Consider the following 25,475-nt stretch of genomic DNA (forward strand, 5'->3'; position numbering starts at 1 on the left):
CCGTAACCAAAATTTCAGTAACTCAAATTGAGTTTTCAATCCTTGGCGAATTTTTGATAGTCTAAATGTTACAAAGTTAGGAGATTGTGATTTTTTTTTAGAAAAAAAAAATATATTCATGCAGTAAAAATTATAAAAATCAACCGTGAAACCAATATACCCCCTCCCCCCTCGAATCCGAATTTCACACTTTCAAATCATTCTGAAGCCTCCAGTCCGATTTTCGATTTCTCTAGAATTTTTACGTCTTTCTAAAAGGCGTGGAAATTAATTTGGGCTACTATAAATTGAGTCATGGCTTATAATCGACATGTTTAATTATTTTATTCACATTTGGGCCAATTTCCAAGTAGGCACCTCTGAGGTGTTTTTTCACCAGAATTTTTACAAAGGATAAAAAAATTTTACAAGAAAATTTTTGGGGATAAAAAAATTTTATGAGAAAATTTTTGAAATTTTCAATAATTGATGTTTCTAGGCAACCCTGCCCCCTTCCTCTTGTATCCAAATTTCATCATTTGGAGACATTTTGAAGTCTCTTTAGAATTTCTAAATTTCTCCAGAGGGCGTGGAAATGAACTTAGGCAGCTAAAAAATCGAATTATGGCTTGTACTCGACCTGCTCAACATTATTTTATCCACGTTTAGACCGATTTCCAAGCAGACACTTCAAGTGCAGCGTTTTTTGAACTAGAATTTTTTCAAAAAAAAAAAGTAAAAAAAAATGATACTTAATTTTCTGTTTGCAGTAAGAAAATTTTTCAAAATTTGCAGGAATTTCTGTTTCTAATAGACTGAAACTAATCCTATGAATCCGAATTTCACAGTTCCTTGCCATTCTGGAGCAATTTCAAAATTTTGGAGAAATCAGAAATCGTGCTGGAGGCTCCGCAGAATGGCTCGAAAGTGTTAAATTCGGATTGGAGTGGGGGGGGTATCAGGTTCAAGACTAATTATTTTCATCATTTTTACCTAATAAGTAAATATTAATTCATACTTGAAATAGATACTTTTTTTTGACATTAACAGAATGTTAAAAATTGATAATTTTTCGAAAAAAATTTGTCGTTAAAGTATCATTTTAGTTGAAATTTTATTTTGTTGTTTAGGGCGCCAATGTGAGAATATTATTACTTTATGCCTGTTACCGTAATGGGTTAAATCACTACTTCAAAGGGGAGAACTAAGAAATACTCCGTAGAGGATAACTTATCTGGCTAGCTCAGCAGGACGGCGTTATAATAATAAACCACAAGATGTGGATAAAATACACACATAAGTTACACAAATGGTATATTTTATCACGAATTATGTCACAATAGACGATTAACCGATAAATAATCACAAATTAACACAATTAAACCGAGATTATCCGAAATTAACAAAGATTCACAGATTACAACGTGGGTTGGTCTGAGAATTTACATATCCGCGCAGTGAAGCGACGTATTTAGCCCGGAAGACCATTGACGTGATCAGTGTACAACAAACTACACCGTTCCACACGCTTTATGCCTGTTACCATAATGGGTTAAATCACTACTTCAAAGGGGAGAACTAAGAAATACTCCGTAGAGGATAACTTACCTGGCTAGCTCAGCAGGACGGCGTTATAATAATAAACCACAAGATGTGGATAAAATACACACATAAGTTACACAAATGGTATATTTTATCACAAATTATGTCACAATAGACGATTCCTTAGAAATCCGATCACTGGCAAATACCGTGTAGCTCCTCCATCGAACGTCTGGGCTGGCTTTCAACCGATCTCAGTTGCGTCATCTGTGTCGTCTGCGTCGTCGTCATTTTACTACATGCAAACGCTGATGCAAACGGATCAACACGTACAGCTGTTGTGAAAGGCTGTCGTGATTTATGAAAAAAAAATGCTTCGTGCCAAGTCTTTTATTAGCACCTGAATTGTCGCTCATATGACCCCCCCCCACCTCCTTGTTGTTATGTTGTCATTGAAACTTCCTTCGAGAGGTTTCCGAGTAATTCTAACGATTTTGAGGCAGTAATTATGAATTTTTTCTTACGTAATATATGATGATACCAAACCCATGTTTCTTGAGGGAGGGGGGGGGGGGTCCTTTCGAGAAATTTGTTCTGCAGCAATTTCAAGTACATAATATGTATCGTGCGGTGAAAAAATGAGAGAAAAAAAATATGAAAAACATTGAAGCAACCAATTTTCTTCAAAAGGTAGGCAGGTAATCTTTTCGAAACATAACCTTTATATTGTGCCATTCTAAGCCAAATCAGGCCAGTTTGCTCGACGGGTCGCCGATTTCCCCCCTCCCCCATATATATTACATATCGATAGAGGTCATTATCTCATCGAACAATGAGAAATGGCTCAAGCTGGTAATCCCTACATTTTTTTTTCGTAAAGAGGAGCATTTGAAAATTTTCAAAATGGTGGCCAAATGAAAAATTCAAATTCCTGGAGCGGAGGTTGTAATCAACCTTATGGTATAATTTTTTTTTCACTTAATTCTACATTTTGAGAGCTGTTTGATTACGCTGCCTAAAAATCAGTGTTGCCATTTTTGATAATGTGTAAAAATCAGTTCAAAAACTTGCGATTGAAATAATAGTTACCTAGTAAATATAAAAATACAAATTCAAAATTCTGAAAAAATTCTCAAAAATAGCCCTATTCATGTGGAATAACATCATTCAAAAAACTGCGGTGTTTTTTGATATTTTTTGAGAAAATAATTTTCAAAAAATTGTGTACAGAATTTATGTAAAAAATTTCTAGAGAATATATTTTTTTTTATTATGTGTATAAAATACTTTTTTATGGTCTACTTAATGATAGAGAACATATTTACCGAAAATTTTTTTTTTTTTCAACATGTGTTTTCAATTTTCCATTTCATTGCGAACTCGAATTAATTCTCAATTGTAATTTTCTCGTGTTTTGCAGAAGAGCACACCTACGAGGATGTATGGATAGTCTAAAGCATCTTGTGCCATTAGGACATAACTCAGCCCGGCACACTACCCTAGGACTACTTATTAAGGCTAAGAATTTTATTAAGGTAAGTTTACGCATATAATACTCGTAGTCTTAAGTTATTTTACGCCCGTTTACGATGATTACAATATCCAAGTGTAACGAAATTAGCGGGTTAAAGCGCGAGAAATCGCGGCCCCGAAAGCGGATTATATTATAGATATAGACGACCGTATATAAATATATTCATGGTTTATAGAAATAAAGCGCGATACTGCCACGTCTCCCTTCTTCACCTCTCCTGAGGTATCGTCAGCAGCGAAACAGTATACTTAGGTAGGTAGGTAGGTAGGTATGGTATACGCGAACAAGGCAACAAATACCACGACTGTTCGTCGAGTATAATTTTAAATGCGCGTAATAACAGTTTATATTAATTTTAAACGAGCTCTCATGATCGTTCTAGGCACGCCAGGTTGCTTAAATCGATTCTCCGCCAGCGCCAGCCTCAAGTGCCGACCGAACGAGAAGGATATTTAGACACCCACCCCCCCTTCTCAGTCCAATTTCCCGCATTCCACTCGAGTTTCTGTTCTTTTAATCCTACTGCTGGAGAAAATTATAAAAATTGAGCAAATGTGAGATGTAGTGGGGTTTCTTGACTTGATATAAGAGCTTAGGATTTCATTCCCCTCTCTCGTCTCCCTCCTTTGTTTTATTTCGAAAGAATCTTGAGAATATTCCAAGTCTTTTTCTAAGTATAGTGATGCTGCTGTCGATTGTTTTTTTATTGTGTGGTATTTTTATAGAATCCCACCTCCCTTCCTCGTCCCTGTGACCAGATGAGATGAAACGATACACGATAGCTTGTGGAAAAATGATTGAAGGGATGGATCAAAGTTATCAAAGCAAACGTGTCTTGTTTGCAAGATACGATTCGTTCGAGGTGTTTTTTCTCCTTTGCTTTTGCGAGGAAAAAAAAGCAGAAGCTCGAGGTTTTTTTTTTACCACAGCCACGTAATGACTTTCGTCTCTGGGAGAACATTTTATTTATACGAAATACGTAATTTAGCAACCGACTCGTAAGCTACAGGACGAAAAATATATCGTCTCCGGAGTTGGTTTATCTCGGTATGGTTAAATTTAACGTACCTATACAAGATGCCCGAAGCTACAAACGAAGCTTATGAAATATATTTTTCGAGTAGTAGGTATAACGCCTTAGCATGAGCAGGTACTTTAAAGTACAACCAGAGACAGACAGACAAACAAGATGATGAAGGGTAGATAACCCGATACGAGCGATGGTGTCTGAAAATCCTCATCTATATTTTCGGGTATGTGTGGATGATGTGGAACAAGAGATGGACAAAGTTATCACGTGCGAGCTTAAAATTTATATGCGATGACAGCGCCATCACTGTGGCCAGAAAAAGAGTTGATCTTTTTTTTTGCTTTCTAAAAGAAATGGAAAACAAACAAAGGATCAGAGCTAAACAAAAGAGAAAACTTCGTCAATGTTGTTCGGTGCACGATGCTGATGCTGGGTTTTTTTCCCTTTGTGGAATTTTTTTGCTCCGATACACGTTTACTTTTGTAGAACTACGTACGTACGAATACTTTTACTTAAACTTACCATAACGAAAAAGAAGAAAATTGTAAATGCGAGGATTACACGACGAAACTCGTTGCTCTGTCGTTTGTACGAGTATGGTTTTGGAAGCGTAGATGAAGATGTGAAAGGAGGGGAGAGTGTTTATGTTTGCGATTTAATTTTTCATGCGACAATACATTTTTGTTGCGAAATTGCGACGTATTTAATGCCACCTTGGTTGGAAAAGTGATTTTTTAGAACTATTGTATCGCGAATTAAGACCATGGGAAGAGTGACGCTGCATGCTGGTGGGAAATTGACGCAAAGATGGGTTCGACTGGCGGAAAGAATTGCGAATTGAAAGATAAGTAATTAAGTTGGGAATGCTCGTACTCGTATTTGTGGCTGTTTTTACTCCCCTTGGTGGTTATGGTCTGATGAAATTTGAGCTGAGATTAGATTTCAAGTGAGAGAAGAGAAAAGAGAAAACAGACGAGACGACAATAAAAAAGAAGATTGGAATTTTTCTGTAAATGATTTTCGAGCATTATGTGCTGTAAAGGGTGATCAATGATGATGTTGAGAGACATTATGTTTTATAGTCTGAATTGTATTTGGCGATGTTTTTTTTTTATTTTGAGTGGTCCATGAATGGTTTTGCCTCTCACATCAAAGGAGAATTAAATTTTTAGAAAGATGTGGAAGAAGGGCCATACTGTTTTTTTCAAGGTGTAGGGCCAATCTGTTCTGGTGAAAAATGCGAAAATGATAAAAGGGCCAATATGTCGATTTTTAGGGCCAAACTGATTCTAAAATTTTGAAAAAGGGCCAAAGTGTCGATTTTTAGGGCCAAACTGACTCCAAATAGTAAAATATTTTAGAAATCTGGGGACACCTTGGAGACTAGATTTTTTTGGGGGAGGGGGCGAGGTGGGGTGGGGGTTAACTACAGGTAGATGAATGAAAGTTGCAGTGAGAACAAAATATATAATTCGCAAACTGGCAGGGAGTAGATGGGGTACCAAGCCCAGAGTTATGAAAAATCTGCACTAGCCCGGTGCACTATTCAGTGGGGGAATATGCATGCCCTGTTTGGAGTTGTCCACCACATGCAAGCAAAATTGATATACCTTGATCGAAGCATGTAGATTAGCAGCAGGGTGCCTTATTCGCCCCCAACACGCTTGGATAATATGTATGAGCATGAGCGGAATTGCCCTTGCCCTGCCAGCAGTTAGATATGAAGTTGTATCCATGGTGGAAAAGACAAAAGTGCTGATGAATCCTCCGCATCTTTGTATGGATATGGAGAATTAACAGAAACTTGGCTCAGATCAAGGGATAGTTCATTATGAAAACAGTAAAGTTGAAAAACTGATAGACACCTCCAGCACTGAAAGATGTCGTGTATGGAATTCAGATGAGTTTATCAACATCTACACAGAAGACATAATGAGAGAAGCAGGAATTGAGCAAATGGGATTCAATATCAACGGCTAGAGAATAAATGAAATGAGTTACGCAGATGACAAAGTGATCCTTGCTGGGACAGAAACACAGATGCTAGAGGATGATTCAATGAATTAACAAAAAGCATACAAATGGAAATATATGCTACCTCCTGTAAAAGAGTGAGACTATGACAATGACGACATCTATGGGAATTTTTTTTAGAATTTTAAATAGTAGCTCCCACTTACAGCAGACTTGATCAAACATTTAACACCAGAGTATGAAAAGGAGCTGCTGAAGATAATAAACAAAATATACGATGAAGGCACACTGCCTAAGGACTTCAAAGCAGTAAATTTTGTACCAATACCAAAAAAGAACAACTCGCAAAAATGCTCTGAATATAGAACCATCGCACTGATGAGCCACGCACTGAAGCTACTACTCTCCATCATAAATGCCAGAATTGAGAAGAAGATAGATGAAAATCTAAGCGAAACACAATATGGCTTTGTAGCAAAAAAAGGGACGAGAGATGCAATTGCCCTGCTGAAAGTGATCATTCAAAGAGCACTGAATGCAAATAGGGAAATCATTGCTTGCTTCGTCGATTATGAAAAAGCATTTGATCGTGTCAACCATGAGAAGATGCTGGAGATCCTGGAAAAATACAATATCGATAACAAAGACCTGCAAATAATCAAGAACCTGTACTGGGAGCAAAGCGCTAACATCAAGATTGGAACTGAGTACTCGGAGAGCGGATGTGGAATAAAGAGAGGTGTGAGGCAAGGATGCCCCCTCTCACCCAGGTTGTTCAACGTGTATGCAGAAGAAATAATGAGAGAAGCGCGAATCGAACGAATGGGATTCAAGATCAATGGCAAGAGAATAAATGAAATAAGTTATGCAGACGACAAAGTGATCCTTGCTGAGACAGAGGCGCAGATGCAGAAAATGATCAACCAAATCAACAGTGCTGGATTAAAATATGGAATGAAAATAAATGCAGGCAAGACCAAGGTGATGAGATTTACAAAAGGAGATGATAAAGAGGTCAAAATCAACATCGGATCACAAGAAATTGAAAATGTAAAGCAATTCAGGTACCTTGGAGCACTGATAAACAACGATGGTAGAGATCATAAAGAAATTAAATCACGGATTGGAATGGCAAAGACCGCTTTCAACAACCTTGCCAATGTGCTGGGAAATCGAACGATGAGTATTGATCTGAGGAAGAGAATTATGCGATGCTACGTATGGACCATTCTGAAGTATTCCTGCGAAACATGGACCATGAGTGCAGAATGCGAGAAGAAAGTATCCGCTTTTGAGATGTGGTGCTATCGGAGGCTACTACGGATCTCATGGAAGGACTTCATTACCAACAAGGAAGTACTAGCAAGAATAGGAGAGGAGCGGAAAGTCGTAGTTGAAGACATCAAAAACAGAAAGCTAAAGTATTTAGCTCATAAAATACGAGAAAACGGTATTTTCATGCTAGCGGTACAGGGGAAAATCCAAGGAAGATCGACGAGAGGGAGGAAACGATCGGAACTGTTAACAACAAACTCACCGGCCAACTCTCCCTGCAAGACCCTGAAAGAAACAATTAGATACGCTAGATACCGGCTAATATAGATGGACATATACGCTATCTCCTGTAAAGGAGCGCGACTACGACGACGACGACGACTTATAGCGCCATTTTGAAATTGGAACTTTCAGTTTGAAAGTTCAACTTTCACATTTTGAAAATTTCAGAATACTTGAAAGGTTTAAAGTGCAATGCTCTTTCGAACTGTGAAATCAGCTTTGATCAAAGTATCATAGCTTTGGAGGTAGACACAGTAAAAAAAAATTGAGCGAAATCGAAATACATGACTTTCAAAATCGCATTTTTTTGGTCGAATTGACATGGAAATGACCCCCAAAGTATTATCAAATACATACGAGTAGTAATAGGGAATTTATCGAAGTCGATTTCATTTCGATTTCATATCAGGTGAATTTTCGACTTGATCGATTGAAAATCGTCACCAAAATGTTCACAATTTTTCATCTACTGTATTGAAAGCAGGCTTTGAAGAATAATCAATGGAAAATCAGTGTTGAAAAACTGACAATTTCATTTCGATTTCATATAGGAATTTTCGACTTGATCTTTTGAAAATCTTCATCAAAAAGTTTGCAATTCTTCATCTGCTATATCGAAATCAAGCTTTCAAAAATATCGATGAAACAAATAATCACACAAACAAATAAACATAAGCAAATAAATTCGCGAGAATTTTGATCTAGCTAGATTTCGTTCAATCAGAGAATGCAACTTCGAAAGATTCTCTTGTACAAGTTTTTCTTCTCTTGTTTTCACAAGTAGTTCAACGGAACGAATTTATACATTCTCAGATAATACGAAAGTACACAAAAGTTGTAAACATTAGCGCGAAAATAAATTCCGAACCGAAATTATAATTAAATTTCCAACACTGGAATCGTTCACGCTTCTATCTCCGCGCCACTTCCACATCCACGTTAGGAAAAAAATTCATTCTATATACCCTCGATCCCCTCAGGTGGACTGTTTGGCAGGTACAATACGTACGAGAGCCCCTTATTATCGGACGCGACGAGCAGCAGACACCATCGTCGGTTGCTGAACACGACTATTGTATAGTTATAGCCTTCGGTAACACGTTACTCGTTCCTTCGTCCTCGTCGTCGTCCGAACGTATGTTACACGGACTTGGTAGCAGATGCGGTACTCGACGGCCATAAAAAATTCCAACTTACAAGAAAAACTTTGCGAGTAGCCCATAAATCGCGTAGGTACTACAACAACAACGTTCTAGGGCCACGTCGACGTCGTCGTTGTCGTCGCGCCGTCTGCAGCGTCTTGTTCTGCATTGGGCTGGGGATGGCGGGCAGTGGTAGAAGCAGCCCAACCGAGGGTCTCTATACGTATACTTACGTATTATAGTATAGTATAGGTTCGTAATTAATTATCGTCGAAATCGTTCCTCGTAATACACCAGACACCCATAGCCATAAAATACATCGCGCCCCTTCTTCGGTTTATCGACTTTATACGTATACAACCAGACTTACGTGTACTGTATACTACCTACACCAACTTGCAGATAGGTTAGCTTTACGTATAGGTAAGTACGAGCAGCAGATACGTACATATGAAATAAAAACGAACATAATACTCATACATATGTACGTTCGTTATTTGTACGCGAGTAATGCATTCATACAGGTAACTCTTCGGTGCTTTTCAATTATCATTAAATAGTCACCCAAAACTACTCATCCGGATACACTCGTCTAAAGTAATAACTATTTATCTCATATTCGCCATACTTAGATACGAGTACAATAAAGCATAATACTTATTACGTATTTAATCGAAACACAACATGTAGCAGCTCTTGAAGTCTTTCCATTTAATATTCCGCAAATCCTCGCTCTCATCTTACTTCAAATATCTGTAGATACCTTCGTTAATATATACACTTTAATACGTATCGTTAATCGAATACGAAACTACATATGTATATGTAGTTGTTCATATTATTCCATATAAGTATGTACCTACCTATACAAAGTATAAATACGATCACGCCATTCCAAGTTATGCATTACGGGTACATTATATCTAAACGATAACGACTCAAGAGACCAGCATGATGGAGGATGCTAGGTTAAGAAGTAATCAGATTTCCAGCCTGAGTCGATATTACGTAGGTACATTATTATAATTATGATTAGTATTATTACTATAGGTACTTAATCAGCATGCCGATGCGGATGAAAGCATCGTCAGTTTGAATGTGGTTTTCGTGTATCATAAATACCCCCACCTCCGCTCACCTTTCTTTACATAGTTTCTTCATTTCAGCACATTTTAGCAGCAGAGTTTCGTAGGGGAGAGACGCCAAATATGGAATACCATCTTTAAAATTGAGATTGCTCAGCCCCAAATCAACTTAAGGGTGATCTCAAACAACCAATGGGTAGCTGCAACCCTCTAGTTTCATCCTCTAAAAGCTCAGTTCTCAAAACCAAAAACTTTTCCCCCACTCCCAATTTTGTAGAAAGTGTCATTTTTGGACTTTGAAAAAATTGTCCCCAAATATGGAATAGTTTTTTTTTCAAAAATTACTCGCAAAAATATGTATTTAAATGAATTTATTTGACTTGAAATGTAATAAGTAATTAAAACCTTTGACTACAATAACATAATTCACATTTTAATCAATTTAAAATGTGAAATTATCTTACTTTCAAAAAAATTTTTTTTTCAAAAATTAATGGATGACTTGAGACCTAAAATACATCTAAGATGCATAATTACTAACGTTTTGAACATGTATGATCGAAAGAATACTTAAAAAATAAGAAACACAACATATTCCATAATAGGCTACCCAAAGAATCTGAATAAAAAACGATCATAACTTTTTTATTTGCAGCTTTCGAGAAAAACTGATGAAATATTCTGAAAGTACTCACTTTTCAGTTCTAGAAGCAGTCTTCATACAAATGTTTTCGCACAACTTTCTGCTAAAATTTTTCATAGAAAAATTTTTTTGATTTCAAATCACATTTTTGTCAATTAAACACAGATAACTGTACGGATCACCACCAAAACGCATATAGCCTGGTTATTTCACTAGCTTAATCGATTCTGACCATCGCCGGTAGATTTCGATGGTAAACATTCGAGATATTGTCACATTCCATATTAGGCAACATTCCATATTTGGCGTCTCTCAGCTCTCTCCCCTACAAAAAGGGTAAAGGTACTGTATACTACATCTCAGCTGACAATTGAGCACGTTTTGATAAGTAGAAAATTTTCGCAAACAACCAAATTTTTTGCAATTTTAGCGATGGATAGGACCTTTTTTTTTTGACAATTTAAACCGTCTACATAACTCTTTGAACAATATTTGGGCAGAAACAAAATTTCTTGACTACTTGTATTTTGAAAAAAAAACTACAATTTTTGAAAATTCAGGGTGTCCATCAAAACTCCTAGACAAAAAAATCATGAACTTTTCATGATATTTTCATGACCTATTTTTCACATTTTTACCGCATGAAAATACCCCCCCCCCCCCCCCAAATAAAAAAAATCAATAACTTGAAACTGCAAAGAATTTTTTAAAAAATTGTAGACAATTATAGGTATTTCAGTTCTTTCATTTTCTGATTTTTCAAACAGGGATCCTTGGAATATCCCTATTTTTGGACCTTAATTTTTCAATTTTTTCTCATTTTGCAAGCTTTTTAACAAATTTTCAAGTGTGTGCGTATCAAAGTGTACATCCTGCCACAGATACTACCAGAACAGGCAGGTTTTGTGCCAGGAAGACTAAATGTACCCCAAGTGATTGAAAAGGCAAGAGAATTCAACAAGCCAGTGTACACGTGCTTCATTGACTATGAGAAGGCATTCGACAATGTGAAGTGGAAGATCCTCTGGCAAAACCTCAAGAAGCTTGGAGTACTAAAGCACCTCGTCAGTCTTATGGAGAGTCTGTATGAGGACAACATGGCACAGGTGAGAGTTGAAGGAGAGCTTTTACCAATCATTTCCAAGCTCAATTCTCTTCAATGCATATGGATAATGGGTAATGAGAACTGCCCTAGAGGATTGGGAAAAGGGAGTCAGAATTGGAGGAAAGACACAACCCTGCTTGCAGAGACACCAGATGAGATGAAGGAAATGCTCAGGAAAATCGAAGTGGCCAGCAATGAGGCAGGCCTGAGGGTCAACAAAGGAAAAAACGAAAATAATGATTATCGATAGGGAGCAAAAGAATAGACCTGAAATATTGGAGATTGATGGTATAGAGGTTGTACAGGACTTTGTGTACCTTGGTTCATTAATAACGAATCAGGGAAGCTCAGCCACAGAGAAATCAGGAGAAGGTCGGCTATAGTAAAGATGGCAATGGAAAAGCTGAACCGGATATGGAAAAGCCACAACATTACAAAGGCCACAAAGCCGAGAATAGTAAAAACGCTAGTCGTCTCCATCTTCCTGTATGCGTCAGAATGCTGGACAATACGCAAGGCAGATCAAGATAAAATTGACGCATTCGAAATGTATTGCTACAGACGCATGCTAAGGATATCTTGGGTCCAGAAAAGAGCAAATGCGTCAATACTACAACAACTGGGTGTAAAGGACCTAAGGCTAAGCACAGTCATCAGGAGATGAATACCGTGCTACTTCAGACACATCGTGAGACAGGATAACTTGGAAAAATTGACAGTCCAAGGCCACACAGAAGGCAAGAGAGAAAGGGGAAGATCACCCACCCAATACACGGACTTGATCAAGAAAACTGCCAAAATTTCAGTGGGAGAATGCAGGAGAAAGGACGAGGACAAAGATAGCTGGAGGGAACTGGTTGCGGGGATTTTGTAGTCGCAATGTCCGGATATGGGCAAGCAAGCAGGAAGAAGAAGTTTTGACAAAAATTCATGATTTTTTCATGACTTTTCATGACTTTCATGGCCATCTACCGAAACTTATGACTTTTTCATGACTTTCATGACCTTTAGACACCTTGCAATTTGGAAAAATCAACTTTTTTGACAATTTTGAAGAAAAGAAACAGCACTTTTTCAACAGGTAATTTTTGGAAAGAACTGGATTTCTTTTGCAATTTTGGCAATGGGAAGGCCTTTTCTGACAGTTTTGACCATCAACATAATTCTTCGAACAATATTTTGGTAAAAACGGAGACGTCTTGACAATTTTCATTTAGGCAGCACTTTTTTTTCGCAGTTCTAGCAAAAAGTAGATTTCTTGGCAATTTTGACCAAAAAAAAAAAAAAAAAAAGGAATCCATTTTTCGACTATTTTGGAAAAAACGAGATGTCTATGTTTGCAAAATAAAATATTTATTTTTTTAATTATTCAAACAATTTAAAATTTTTTTGCCAATTTTGACAAAAATTAGTCCCTTTTTAATACCTAATTTTTTCCAAGAAGTGGATTTCTTCACAATGTTGGTAAAAGACGAGACATTTTTTTGGCAATTTTGACAATCAAGCGTAAATGTTGAACATTTTTGACAATTTCGGCAAAAAAGTTATTTTTTTGACAATTTTTGGAAATATTGAAGAGCAAGAAGACAGTGTGATATTCACTTGTTTATAATATTCGATCCTGACTATGAAATTGCTCAAAAAAAAGTAGGTAAGTACATACATTCAAAATTTCGAATTAATCAGTAGGTAACCCTCAAGGGTAATGAATTTTGAAAAAATTAAATAGGTACCTAATTGAACACTTTCACGAACATTGCCCCCAACTTGGATAATTTCTCTCCAACTTTCCGAAAATTTCATCCATCGACTCGTTCAAAAGAGCAAATTACCTCGCTGGACCGCAAACTACTTACACTAATTCCTCGTACATTCATATTGGATGTTGAATCAACATCTTGGGCATAGATCAAACAAACCACAACTAGCCAAGAGAACGGAGGCTTTTACGAACATGATAAAAAAAAAAATCATGTACACTGGTTGCGCTTTAGCGTCCATATATATAAGTTGGCATCTAAATTCAAATCCAAGTACCTCGTGCCCGATACCTGCTACCTGCACCTTGAGAAGCGAAACTTGAAACTTCTCAGTCATGCTGCAGCCTTTTACTATACTTGTACGATAAAATAGACAACGGTGAAGCATCTCGCGCTATCTTGCACACTAGAGAAGTTCACAATACTACGAGGAAAAGGTACCGTGTCGAATGAATAATAAAACGTAATTTGTAAATGCGAAGATGAACATTTACGTTGTTCGGAAACTTGACTCGAGGCATGAGACATTTCGTTGCCCTTTTACCCAACTAAATTCCCAACTGGAATGTCGTCTCTTTAACATTTACAACTTGCTTACTTCCTGTAAAATGTTTTTTTTTTTGTTTTTTTGTTTTTACTTTACTCGAAATTTCGCATCCCCAAGGAATATTTAGTTTACCTCGTTTTAAGCATTCGTTATGTATAGTAAACGGGTTTTTTATCAATGTTTTTCCCCGTGTAACTGGTAAACTTTTTTTTCTTTCTTTTTTTCTAAATCCCTGCTCGTCTTTTTTCTTCGCTCTGGTATGTTCATTGTTCGCCAACACGTTTGTATTGTTTTAAAACGTTCTCGTTCGTATTCCATATTTTTACGGTTTTTTTTTTGCCCTCTCCTGCTCTCTGTCTTTCTTCTCGATCGAGTCATTTACGAAGATATACAGTCTCGTTTGTTTAATTTCTCACAGACTCGCGTAGTAGCTGTAGAGGTACGTCTACGTATACCTACGATACCTAGCGACCTATGTACTTACGTAAATAATAGTGGAAATGGCGCGCAGGTATTTCTCTTGAGCTTTTATATACTTTTACCCCGGTCCCCGGCCTCTTTTCTTGCGCTCTTTCTTTCTACGTACCTATTCGAACTAAACGAAAGATATTCAACGTTACGGTTATGTACGCGCGAATTACATAATAGAATATGAAAATACTACGGTTCCCAAAGCAATTGCTGCGATACTTTTACACGGGTATTCCATTCTCTTATGGTATACTATCAGCGATATGCCGAGCTCGAGCCACCTTCATCGTGTTTATACTCGTAGTATTCGTCTCAATTACCTTCTTAAAGTATCCCATATACCTCCCAAGGAGATCGACGGCGTCGTTTTTTTACGGCTTTGCCATCCCCTTGCCCCTTAACCTCTTCGCAAACTAGATAGAAATTTTCAATTTTCTCGAATAGGTACACGGTATACCTACGCGAGAATAAAACGTTTAATGTGTCAGGTATTAGTGATCGAAGGAATTTACTGCCTTTTGGATATCGCGTCCATGTTAGGTATTGGTTTCGTATGCAACGAGTATAAATATGTAACTGAATACAATGAGCAGATGTGGTCATCTTGTGTGAAAAAGGAGAGAAAGGTAGAGAGTAATTGGGAGAATCAGCGTGGCACTGAGTTTTTTTTTTTGGCTTTTGGGACAAGTGTCAAACAAGAGTGATTACCTAGGTACTAAAATCCAGAAAGATAAATTTTTGCCTTTTGTCCATATTTGAGATGTTCCCCACTAAATAGAGCCTCATTCACGTACAGTAGACTTCCGCTTATCCGGACTAACTGGGGAATTTGGATGTCCGCCCAATTGACAAAATCGTAAGCGTTTTGCTAGCGGAACCTCGCGTTTACCTCGCTGACTCGCGTTTATCTGGCGAATTTCTCGCGATTTCCAGCTAGCAACATTTCCTTCCTCACGCAAATCAAGCAGTTTACTAGCGATTGTAAGCTAGCGTTTTAAATGCTTGCAAAAAGCTAGCGATCATCTAGCGCATTTCAGCTACTTTAAAAATGGTTAGATTTGCTCGTTTTATGCTCGCGAAAAGCAAGCGATCGTCTCGTGCACTTGAGCTAGTTTGAAAATGCTTAGATTTGCTCGTGTAATTCTAGCAATCTGCAAGTGAATTTTTGCTAGCTTTCCTACTCATGACGCATGACGTCACAATCACATGATTACGGTTATAGTCTTTGTTTTCACAGGGTATTCCAGAGTAAAATAGATGAAATGCCCCTGCCCTTGGATTTTTGAAATTTTAATGAAACATTGTTGGGTTCAACCCCCTCCTCTCATATTTACCACTCAAAATGGCGCTTTTTTCATTTTTTTATGCCTATTAACAATCAAGATTGCGAGGTACAATTTTGGAAACACGTTTTATGGATGTATTTTTGGCCCTTAAACATCATATACTATATTAGAAATTTTTGCTTTGGTGCGCCGTGGTGAAAACTTGGAATAATGTATCGTAGGGGGATGGGGGGGGGTGAAATGGGAATGTTTAGAAAAATGATTATCAATGAGTAGGGTATCGTTTTCATATGATTCAATACCGCTGAGCACGAATATGACCTCAGATTTTCTGCTACACTCACCTATCCCTCTCCAGAGCCCCTCAGCCCCCCTCAATTTTCACAATTTTTAAAATAAAGTTATTTTGATGACATTGGTGTCGTTTTCATACGATTCGATACCGCTGAGCACGAATATGACTAGAGATTTTCTGCTACACTCACCTTCCCCTCTCCAGAGCACCTCAGCCCCCCTCAATTTTCACGATTTTCGAAATAAAGTTATTTTGATGATGTTGGTTTCATTGCTATGGGAAAATTACATAAGTTCATTGTTATTGTATTGAAAACGATACCCTACTCATTGATAATTATTTTCCTCAAAATTACCATTTCACCCCCCACCCCCTATGATACATTATTCCAAGTTTTCACCACGGCGCACCCAAGCAAAAATTTCTAATATAGTATATGATGTTTGGGGGCCAAAAATACATCCAAAAAACGTGTTTCCAAAATTGTACCTCGCAATCTTGATTGTTAATAGGCATAGAAAAATGAAAAAACGCCATTTTGAGTGGTAAATATGAGGGGAGGGGTTTGACAATTTTTGTGGAGATACCTTTCCAAAAAATTTTCAAAATCGGTTGAAGTGGAGCTGAGAAAAGTGTTATTGAAATTTTAAAAAAGGGGGGTTCCCCAAAAAGGGAAGGTGGTGTGGATCTAAAATTTTTCACGCGGTAGCAGCTTCTCGATGATACCCACCTTCCATGCTAGTATCAACCCGAACGCTCTCGGGGGCCGTTTCACCCCTCCTATGCGCCGAAGGTTTTTTTTGTGTTTTTTAGACAACCCCTCTCATGAATGGTTCCAGCTCTGTCCCCCTTGGGGGTAGAAGGAAAGTTGATATATCACTAGATCAGAAATTTCACGTAGATTCTTTTATCTCGCCACCGCTAAAATGCAATGCGGGGGAGAAGATTGCAAAAAACGGGTTTTGGGGGGCTTAGATCCACAATAGGGGAGAACGCTCACCAGGGCCGAGCGGGGACTCATCGGATTCGTGTTCAGCACATAAAAATGGACCGGTATACCAAAATTCAGCTTTCTACCTCACTTTTCCCAATGACCCTTTTTTTTGTCTAACTTTCCTGGACTATGATGGATATTTTTCATTTTTTTTATTGAGGTTTTAAGTAAATAGGTAGGTCTACCTACCTAACTGAAAATTCAATTGATAGATAAATGATTGATAATGAACATTCTTCTTAAAAAAATTGGCAATGAGAAACGCTGATTCACACACTGCAATCCAATAAATGCCACATTACAAACTTGTACAGTGATACAGGATACACCAATCAATACTTGGAGGGCCTGAATCAAATACTTCAGTCGTGGCCATGTTGTTAAGCGTAGGTAGTTAGGAACATAGGGTTGCAGGTTCGAATCCCCGTTAATCAGGTAGGAAAATTTTCGTAGGAAAATTAGGTCTTAAAAAATTTGTTGTGATGAGGAGAATTCAGACGTGAAGAAATACTCAAAATTGAGGGTACCTAACCCCACTCTTTTAATTTTTGAAAATAAAATTTTGACTTTAATGGGTGATTATTATTTTATTTAGTGGAATGCTAGCGTATAGCAAGCTGAGAAAGAAGCAACATGTTCTGCTAGCACTTTTATCGCTCAAAAAAATCCGAAAACTGCACAAAATGCTAGCTTTCTGCTAGCTTTTTCCTAGCTGAGGCTCGCTTTCTTTTAACGAACACGCTAGCTTTTTGCTAGTGATTTTCTAGCGTGAAACACTGGCGAAAAAAAGCTAGCAGAGAGTCCCAAAATCACGCTAGTGCGCTATCGCAATTGTAGCGTGATTAGCTAGCTATTATCTAGCATTTTTATCCAAATTTTTGTCAATTGGGCGGATAAGCAAAAATCCGGATAATACGGATTAATATGTTTTTGGTTGAATTTTTGGCCAAAAATGACTGTTTTTTTGATGATAATGGTGTATTTTTGTAATTTTTAATGAAAAGTGCAAAATATGAATTTTACTTCTTCACAAAATAGAGAAAAACAAACCAAAAACGAAGATAACAAAAATTTTTGAGTATGTACTCGTATGTAATTCATGTATACTTGTCCGGATAATACGGATTTTGTCCGGATAATCGGAAAGTCTGGATAATAAGGAGAATTTCTTTTCGTCCGGATAATACGGCTGTCCGGATAAGCGGAAGTCTACTGTAATTCTTGGTATCATATTCGTAATCGTCAATACAACGTCAATGGAGCAGGTATCTCTTACTGACCAGGGGAAAAATAGCAGCAACAAGCACAGGCACTTTACTTTAACAAAGTCTTAAAACGACTGAGATCTCTGTGCTCAGCCAAACTCTTTGCCAGGGTTGCGGAACGATACCGATACCGAAAAACCAATACTGGAAAAACCACCTAATTTTTGAAAAAAATTGAAAAAACTGAAAACCGATACCAATAAGTTGACAAATGAAAAACCGATTTAGAAAATACCAATATAATTCCAAAATCGGTACAAAATACCGAAAACCAATACCAAAATTATTTTAAAATCTGTATTTTGGTACTCATTTTTGCATATTTCTGCAAATGAAACAATTCCAACATCAAACAAAATGAGTTTATTCATTTCAATGATCACTTTTTTTTGTTGATTTTCCTCTCATTTCATTCTCATTTCAACTTTTATACTACTACCCTCTCAATTTCTGAATTTTAAGGCAAAGTGTTCTGTAATTAGCTTCATTTTTGGGTGATAAAATACCAATACCGAAACCGAAAACCGAAATAAAATTCACAAAAATTGGAAAAACCGATACCGAAAACCGAAATTTTGAGGTAGAAATTGATGAAAACCGAAAAACCAATACCGTTTTAGCCACCACATTTGAAATACCAATACCACGTACCGATACCGTTTTGTTTTATCGTTCCGCAACCCTGCTCTTTGCTGGTATATTTGTACTCAAATAAGTGGGAGAACCCTTGCCTCCTTCACCCATGGTCGCTAAGATAACCCCTTATAATAAAGGCAACTCAATGCTGCTGCCAATAATGCGCGTATTTGTGCATCATAAAAATCCATATGCGTATCTTCTGTGTATTGTAAAAATATATAGAAAACACACAGCCACTAATTGCTCTACGAGCGGACACCCCAGGAGGTATTGGAAACGCCAAACGCACCAAGACGACGAAAATAGCGTGAGAAACGCACAAAATATATGTACTTGTAACAAAAATGACTTCTTACAAATATGATGTCAGTTTTCTTATTAGACTCTAGTCACGGCCCCTGCACCTCACCAAATGGGGCAAATGTTTGAAAAAGTGTATTGGTTGTTGAATTTGACTGTCAATAAAGTTGACAGATTATGCTACTGGGGTTGTAAGTATGATGGCTTATTGCCTCACTGTGAGCCAGTCCAGTTTATCCAGTCTGCAACCCAGCTTGGGTATGGCGAGCTTTTATATGTTCAACGTAAGAGCGATGCAGAAATCAGCCATGTTCAGTTTTTCATTTTAAGGTGCACTGGGGGGGGGGGGAGTCAAAACGTTTTTTCACAATTTCAACTTTGATCAGCTGTTACTTTTGTACCAATGAACCAATATGGCTCAAATTTGGTATGTAGGTTCCCATAAGAGTTCTTAACCTATGGTAAAAATTTCAGCGCGATTGTCACAGTAGCTTTCGCACAATGGAATAAAATGTAACTTATTCTGACTTACCCCACTTTGGGGTAAGTCAGAGAATCTACAAAATTAATTGGTGATACATATTAGGATTCGACCCTGATCGATGCGCAATATGTCGAATAATATGTTTTCGAGGTCGTAGAATCCGAATCTGGAGTTATTTTTTTTGTAGGAGTGGGGGGAGAGAGAAAATTTCAAAATTTTCCTACATTATCATGTAATATGTCGAATAATATGTTTTCGAGGTCGTAGAATCCGAATCTGGAGTTATTTTTTGTAGGAGTGGGGGGTGAGGCGTGGGAAGAGGGAAAATTTCAAATTTTGCCTATAATATTGTGTAACATGTTGATTGATATGTGTTGAAGGTTGCAGAATTCGAATCTTGAGCTAGTTTTTAGGGTCGAATGCTATTCAAGTAGGTATCACCGTTTGGAAAGGGAGGTTGTGGCCTACTGTGCCCCGTGGAAGTTGGAACAGTAATGAAATGAGCTAACTTATGATTATTTGAAATACCTTCCGCTCAAAAACACGGATGTGTATGAAAATGACGATTTGTAGAAATCTCTTTCTCCTGCCTGTTAATTCCTCCATAGTGGCATTTTGGCTGTCTTTGTGGTAACTTCAGAAAAACAATTCATCTGACAATTTATTGTAGAGTACAAAAATGTACTTGTAAAAAATTGAAAAACTCATGTAAGGAGAAAAAGTAATTATCTTCTGAGAAAACAAAACAAAAAATCCCCAAAGGCCAAAACATAGTAACACCACTCCAAAATACACATCTGACATCATCCTGCAGAAAAGAACACATGATATTGCCTGATTGTATAGCATTTTTTTTCAAAACATGATCTGAATTCTGATTTTATATAAAATACTGTCAACTTTGAACATCAGTGGTATGGTATAAGAAAACATTGAGATAAATAAAAACCAAATTTGGAATTTTTTACTTTCCTCATTCTACTAAAAAAGCAACTTCAGATTCGAACTCTACAACCTCGAAAACATCAATCGACGTATTACACCATAATATAAGCAAAATTTGAAATCCCCCACCCATACGAACCTATGACTCACCTTCCACCTTCACCACAAAAAATGACTCTGGATTCGAATTCTACGACCTCGAAAACATATTATTCGACATATTACACAATAATGTGTGAAAAATTTGAAATTGTCTCCTCCCCATGCCTCACCATCCACTCCTACAAAAAAATAACTCTAAATTCGGATTCTACGAGCTTGAAAACATATTATTTGACATATTACACAATAATGTGTGAAAAATTTGAAATTGTCTCCTCCCCACGCCTCATCCCCCACTCCTACAAAAAAAACCTGCAGATTCGGATTCTACGACCTTGAAAACATATTATTCGACATATTACACAATAATGTGTGAAAAATTTGGAATTGTCCCCTCCCCACGCCTCACCCCCACTCCTACAAAAAAAATAACTCCAGATTCGGATTCTACGACCTCGAAAACATATCAATCTACATATTACACATCGATGAAGTCGAATCCTAATTATCAATGTTCACTTTTCTGACTTACCCCATAGCACTAATTTAGGGGGTAAGTCAGAAAAAGCAATATAAATAATGAATAATTGAAAATTAAAAAAAAATTGAACACTTGGGGTTTTACATTATTGTTTTAGGAATACTTTCATCTATAATATCACTTTTACTGATCATTTCTTCTGAGGTAAAAAACAGTTTGAAAAACACTGGTTACAATTTGAAATCAAATTCAAAACAGCAACTAAAAAAGAACCAATCAAAAGCCTGTAAAATGAAACTGGGTCGCGAAATTTTTTATGCTGTGATGAAGTAGGGGTAGTACCCTCAAGTTACCCCTGGGTATAGCGCTTCGGCAGATATACGAGTAAGCCTCTATAAGAGCTAGAGCAGTTTTTCTGACTTACCCCGAATTCTGACTTCCCCCGGTGCACCTTACCATATTATCTTGGTTACCATGTTTCGAATAAATAATATGTAATTGCCTTTCTTTGAAATTTCCACGACCTCTCTGACTTTCGCACCCCTGGCTGTGATCGTCTCCACGCAGCCAAAAGTCTTTTTAAATTCACTTCATTTTCGAGCGATGCTCTCGAAAAAACATTATTAAAATAAATAGCCAAGTTTACGCCTCTCATTTAAAAAAGCTGATCATCTCGTTTGATACGAAGTTCGAAGGGAACCGGGTATACAGGAGGCGCACAGCAACGTCACGCATAAATACATAAAACAAATCATCAATCATTGCTCAACGATATTTGTACCTACTATATAGTCAGCAAGAAAAAAAGAAAGACATTTTGTATAGGTAGGACGAAAAAAAGAGAAAAAAAACGAAAAGTAAAAGGAAAACCCCCTAAACCGAACCGCAAAAAAAGAAGTAAGTTAGATACAGTTCGTTTATGAAAAAGATTTTCGTATTTTTCATCGTTGTCTTCATCATTGCTAAAAGGCATCTCTCTCAGCTCTCTAATTCGTTTTACAAACGACTATTTTAAAATACTCGCTCTCTCGTCGTGGTTCGTCGTCGTAGTAGTACGAGTAATATCGACTTCCTTCTTCCGCCCAATCTACCCATCTCTACTCGTACCTACCTATAGCTATTCGTATGATATGCTATACTGTAAATAGTGAAATTTTATACCACGACCACAAGACCATCATCGACTTGACGTTGCTGCCATCGCTATAGAGGAAGGAAGAATACGCTTAAGAAGGGAGGAAAAAAAAATCAAAGTTGAAAAAGTTGACATTTTTTTTCTGCGGCACTTACGCGTATTATACTACGATACGAAGACGTCGACATCGTGTGCTCTTTTTTTTCTCGCGAATAACGACAAAGATGGGGAGAGAGCGAAAGCAATCGGGCTCTTTAACTAAAAGCCAGCCACGCCTTGTTGGCAAAGTATTAGCAATATTTTAAAACGTTTTACACTCGAAGACGGTCGACGAGATTTATGACGACATATTTGTGACAATTCGGCGAATATTTGACAATCGACGTGCTCGTCGAGTTCGTAGTATACGTCAAAATTGCTCCATTTGCGAATTTTCGCTCTCGACTCGAGAAGGGTAGGGCACGTATTACAGCTCCATCATCTCAAACCCCGACTGATTAATCAAATCTCATCGAATTGCGCGCCAGCGTGCACAGATATCAAAGAAATACGCGAACCGAACTTTATAACTTAGTTTATGGCTGTATAATGGAAAAGTTGAACAAAAACTCGCGTCCGTCAGGAGATTTTTTTTCTCTCGTTTTGTCGCTCGAATGTTTGCCCCAAATATACGTCGTCGTCTTCGTCGTCGCCGCCGTATTGGTATTTTTTTCCCTCGAGTTTCCTTCTGATTTTCTTACTCACTTACTCACTGGCGTTTTCTCAAACCGTAATACGTACGGTATCTTTTGGTAAACGCTCGTCGACAAAACCATTTCGCAGTGGTTTTTTTTCCTCTCACCCTTCTCTTCGACTCTCTTACGAGTATATGTATACGGTATGTACTTACTCTTATTCCTCAAGTCGTCGTACATCTTTTAAAGTAATGAAACGTTAAGTTGGAATAGTTTCGACTTTCGGGTAAAGAAAGCGATTGTTAACTTTGTCGATTAACCAACTCGAAGAGAGATGGTGTGTGCCAGGCTCGCGAGTAGGTACCGAGTACCTACGTACTATTTTTACACTCGAGCGACTACACAGTACACAGCTACTGCAGCTGCGGCACACCGCACCGTTCACCGCCAAAAGCTGCTATCAATTTTAGCGAAATAAAATCGATAAACTGAGTACACCGTGTACAAATACTACATAGGTACGTGTACGTATAGAGCACCACAAAGGTAATAATTTTGCGCTCACTCGAACGCGATGCGAAGCATATGCTCGCTTCGAGTTCGACTTCTTCGGTAGCAATTTTACGCGAGTAAATTGATACAACGACGCAATCTCTCACCAGCATGTGTCTTCTTTGCTTCTCTACTGTACGTACTCCTTGATAGAGCCCCGAGGCATTAATACCCTTTTCCCAGATGCGTGCATAACGTGTGTCTACCATGTCGAAGCTGAAGATTTCCATTGAAAGATAAATATATATATTCTCGAACGTGGTGGTACAAATACATATACGTATGTACACTATGTACGTATACGTATATTTCCATTTCAGAATAAGTATAGGTAAGTACGCAAGCATGAAAAACAAGATATCGCCGAGCTTTCGTATTTATTATGAAAGCTCGTATACCGGCGTCAATTTCATTACACGACGAAGCATAATAATAATAGGTAATATCAACCTGTTGCTTCCATCTATAGCTAAGTGAACCATCAGCCGGATCTCTTGTTGACTGGATTTTTTTACGATCGATCACTGCAGGGCTTATTCTAACGTGCAGCTCCAAATGAAATATGTGCAGTTTCAAAAAGAATGTAAATTTCAAAAATTTATTATTCTACAAAAGTTACGACTGTTTGGCTATTTTTATCAAAAAACTACCTGCTTCATAAGAATTTTGACAAAAAAAAAAAAAAAACATTACTTTTTGTCAACTCGCCAAAAATCAACACCCTGTGGACAATTGAAAATAACCTAGATAAAAATTGTTTGTTTTTTATTTTATTTTTTTTATTTTACAATTTAGGTCTCTCCAACAGCTAAAGCCAATTACAGGAGAGACCATTTATAATTAAAGAGATAAGACTATGATTTGCTCCAGAGAAACAAGTTTGAGAAATACAAAAATACAAAAGCGAGCAAAAAGGAGAAAAAAACAAAAGAAATATTTATAAATGTAGTTCTTCCTATCTAAAAGAGAAGGTAAGAAATAAGCAAAAAGGTATAACACCAAACAGAAGAAATACTTAAGTATAAAAAACAAAAAACAAAAAAAAGACAAAAATAAAACATAGAAAACCAAAGGAAAAGATACAGAATATGAGATGGTTCACAAACAGCCCCCATTGCACCCCCACTCCTACTCCCATGCCATCCTCACCGCACGCCTGAAAGCAGATCTACCCATACTAAAAATATCAGCATCTGCACACCTACAGAGGAAAGCGTCAGAGATACCCATGACATTGTTCATAGGAGATACCTTCATCCTAAATGTGTTGTAATTGTTTAAGGAGAATATTTTTTTCTGCCTGGAGTGGATTTTTGGGGCCCAGAAATTGATTTTTCCCAAAAGGTTACTGTCATTTATGTTGCAGTGGATGAGATCATATAGAAACATTAATGCAATTGTTTCTCTTCTTTTTTCCAACGGATCCACTTCAAACCCTTCCAAAAGCTCTTTTTGTGATAGGTCATAAGGATAATACTCAAAAATCTTTAGATATAGGTATTTCAAAAATCTAGTTTCAAGTTTTTGATTTTTCACCAAGAGTTTAAAAATGGAAATTTTTGAATCTTGATTTCTTTGAAGATAAGAAAATATAGACTAATTCAAATCCTCTTTGGCCATCTGGATATCGGATGCATGCACTCTCGTTCTGTTGGAAAAATAATGATGGAAGTATTGGTGATGTCAAAATGATATCTCTCACGATTCTATAACTAGCTCATCGAGATCTCAGGATCGGACGAATCACTGATGTAAAATGGGTTCCCTCCCCAATATTTACATATTTATAATACGTGGGGTTAAAGTTGGATTAATTGAAGCTTGAGCTAAGATATGATTGAACTTTCGACGGAATGATATATTTGTGGTAAAGTTGGAAATATTCATTGAATTCTCAAAGTCACGAGAGTTGAATAAAAGTCCAAGACAAATTCACATTTAGGACATTTATTCT

The 25,475-nt window shown here is 37.3% G+C and overlaps 1 protein-coding gene across 3 annotated transcripts in view; it reads left to right on the forward strand.

Moving 5' to 3' along the window:
* The window catches only part of LOC135841105 (max dimerization protein 3-like), an 835,585-nt gene that overhangs the window by 481,495 nt on the left and 328,615 nt on the right, over window positions 1-25,475 (forward strand). For all 3 annotated transcript variants that reach the window (XM_065357910.1, XM_065357911.1, XM_065357912.1), the window contains one exon: window positions 2,942-3,056. In XM_065357910.1, the coding sequence (XP_065213982.1) occupies window positions 2,942-3,056 (115 nt within the window). The remainder of the gene's footprint in view (window positions 1-2,941; window positions 3,057-25,475) is intronic.

Source organism: Planococcus citri, chromosome 3 (genome assembly GCF_950023065.1).
Source record: "Planococcus citri chromosome 3, ihPlaCitr1.1, whole genome shotgun sequence".
Taxonomy (NCBI): domain Eukaryota; kingdom Metazoa; phylum Arthropoda; class Insecta; order Hemiptera; family Pseudococcidae; genus Planococcus; species Planococcus citri.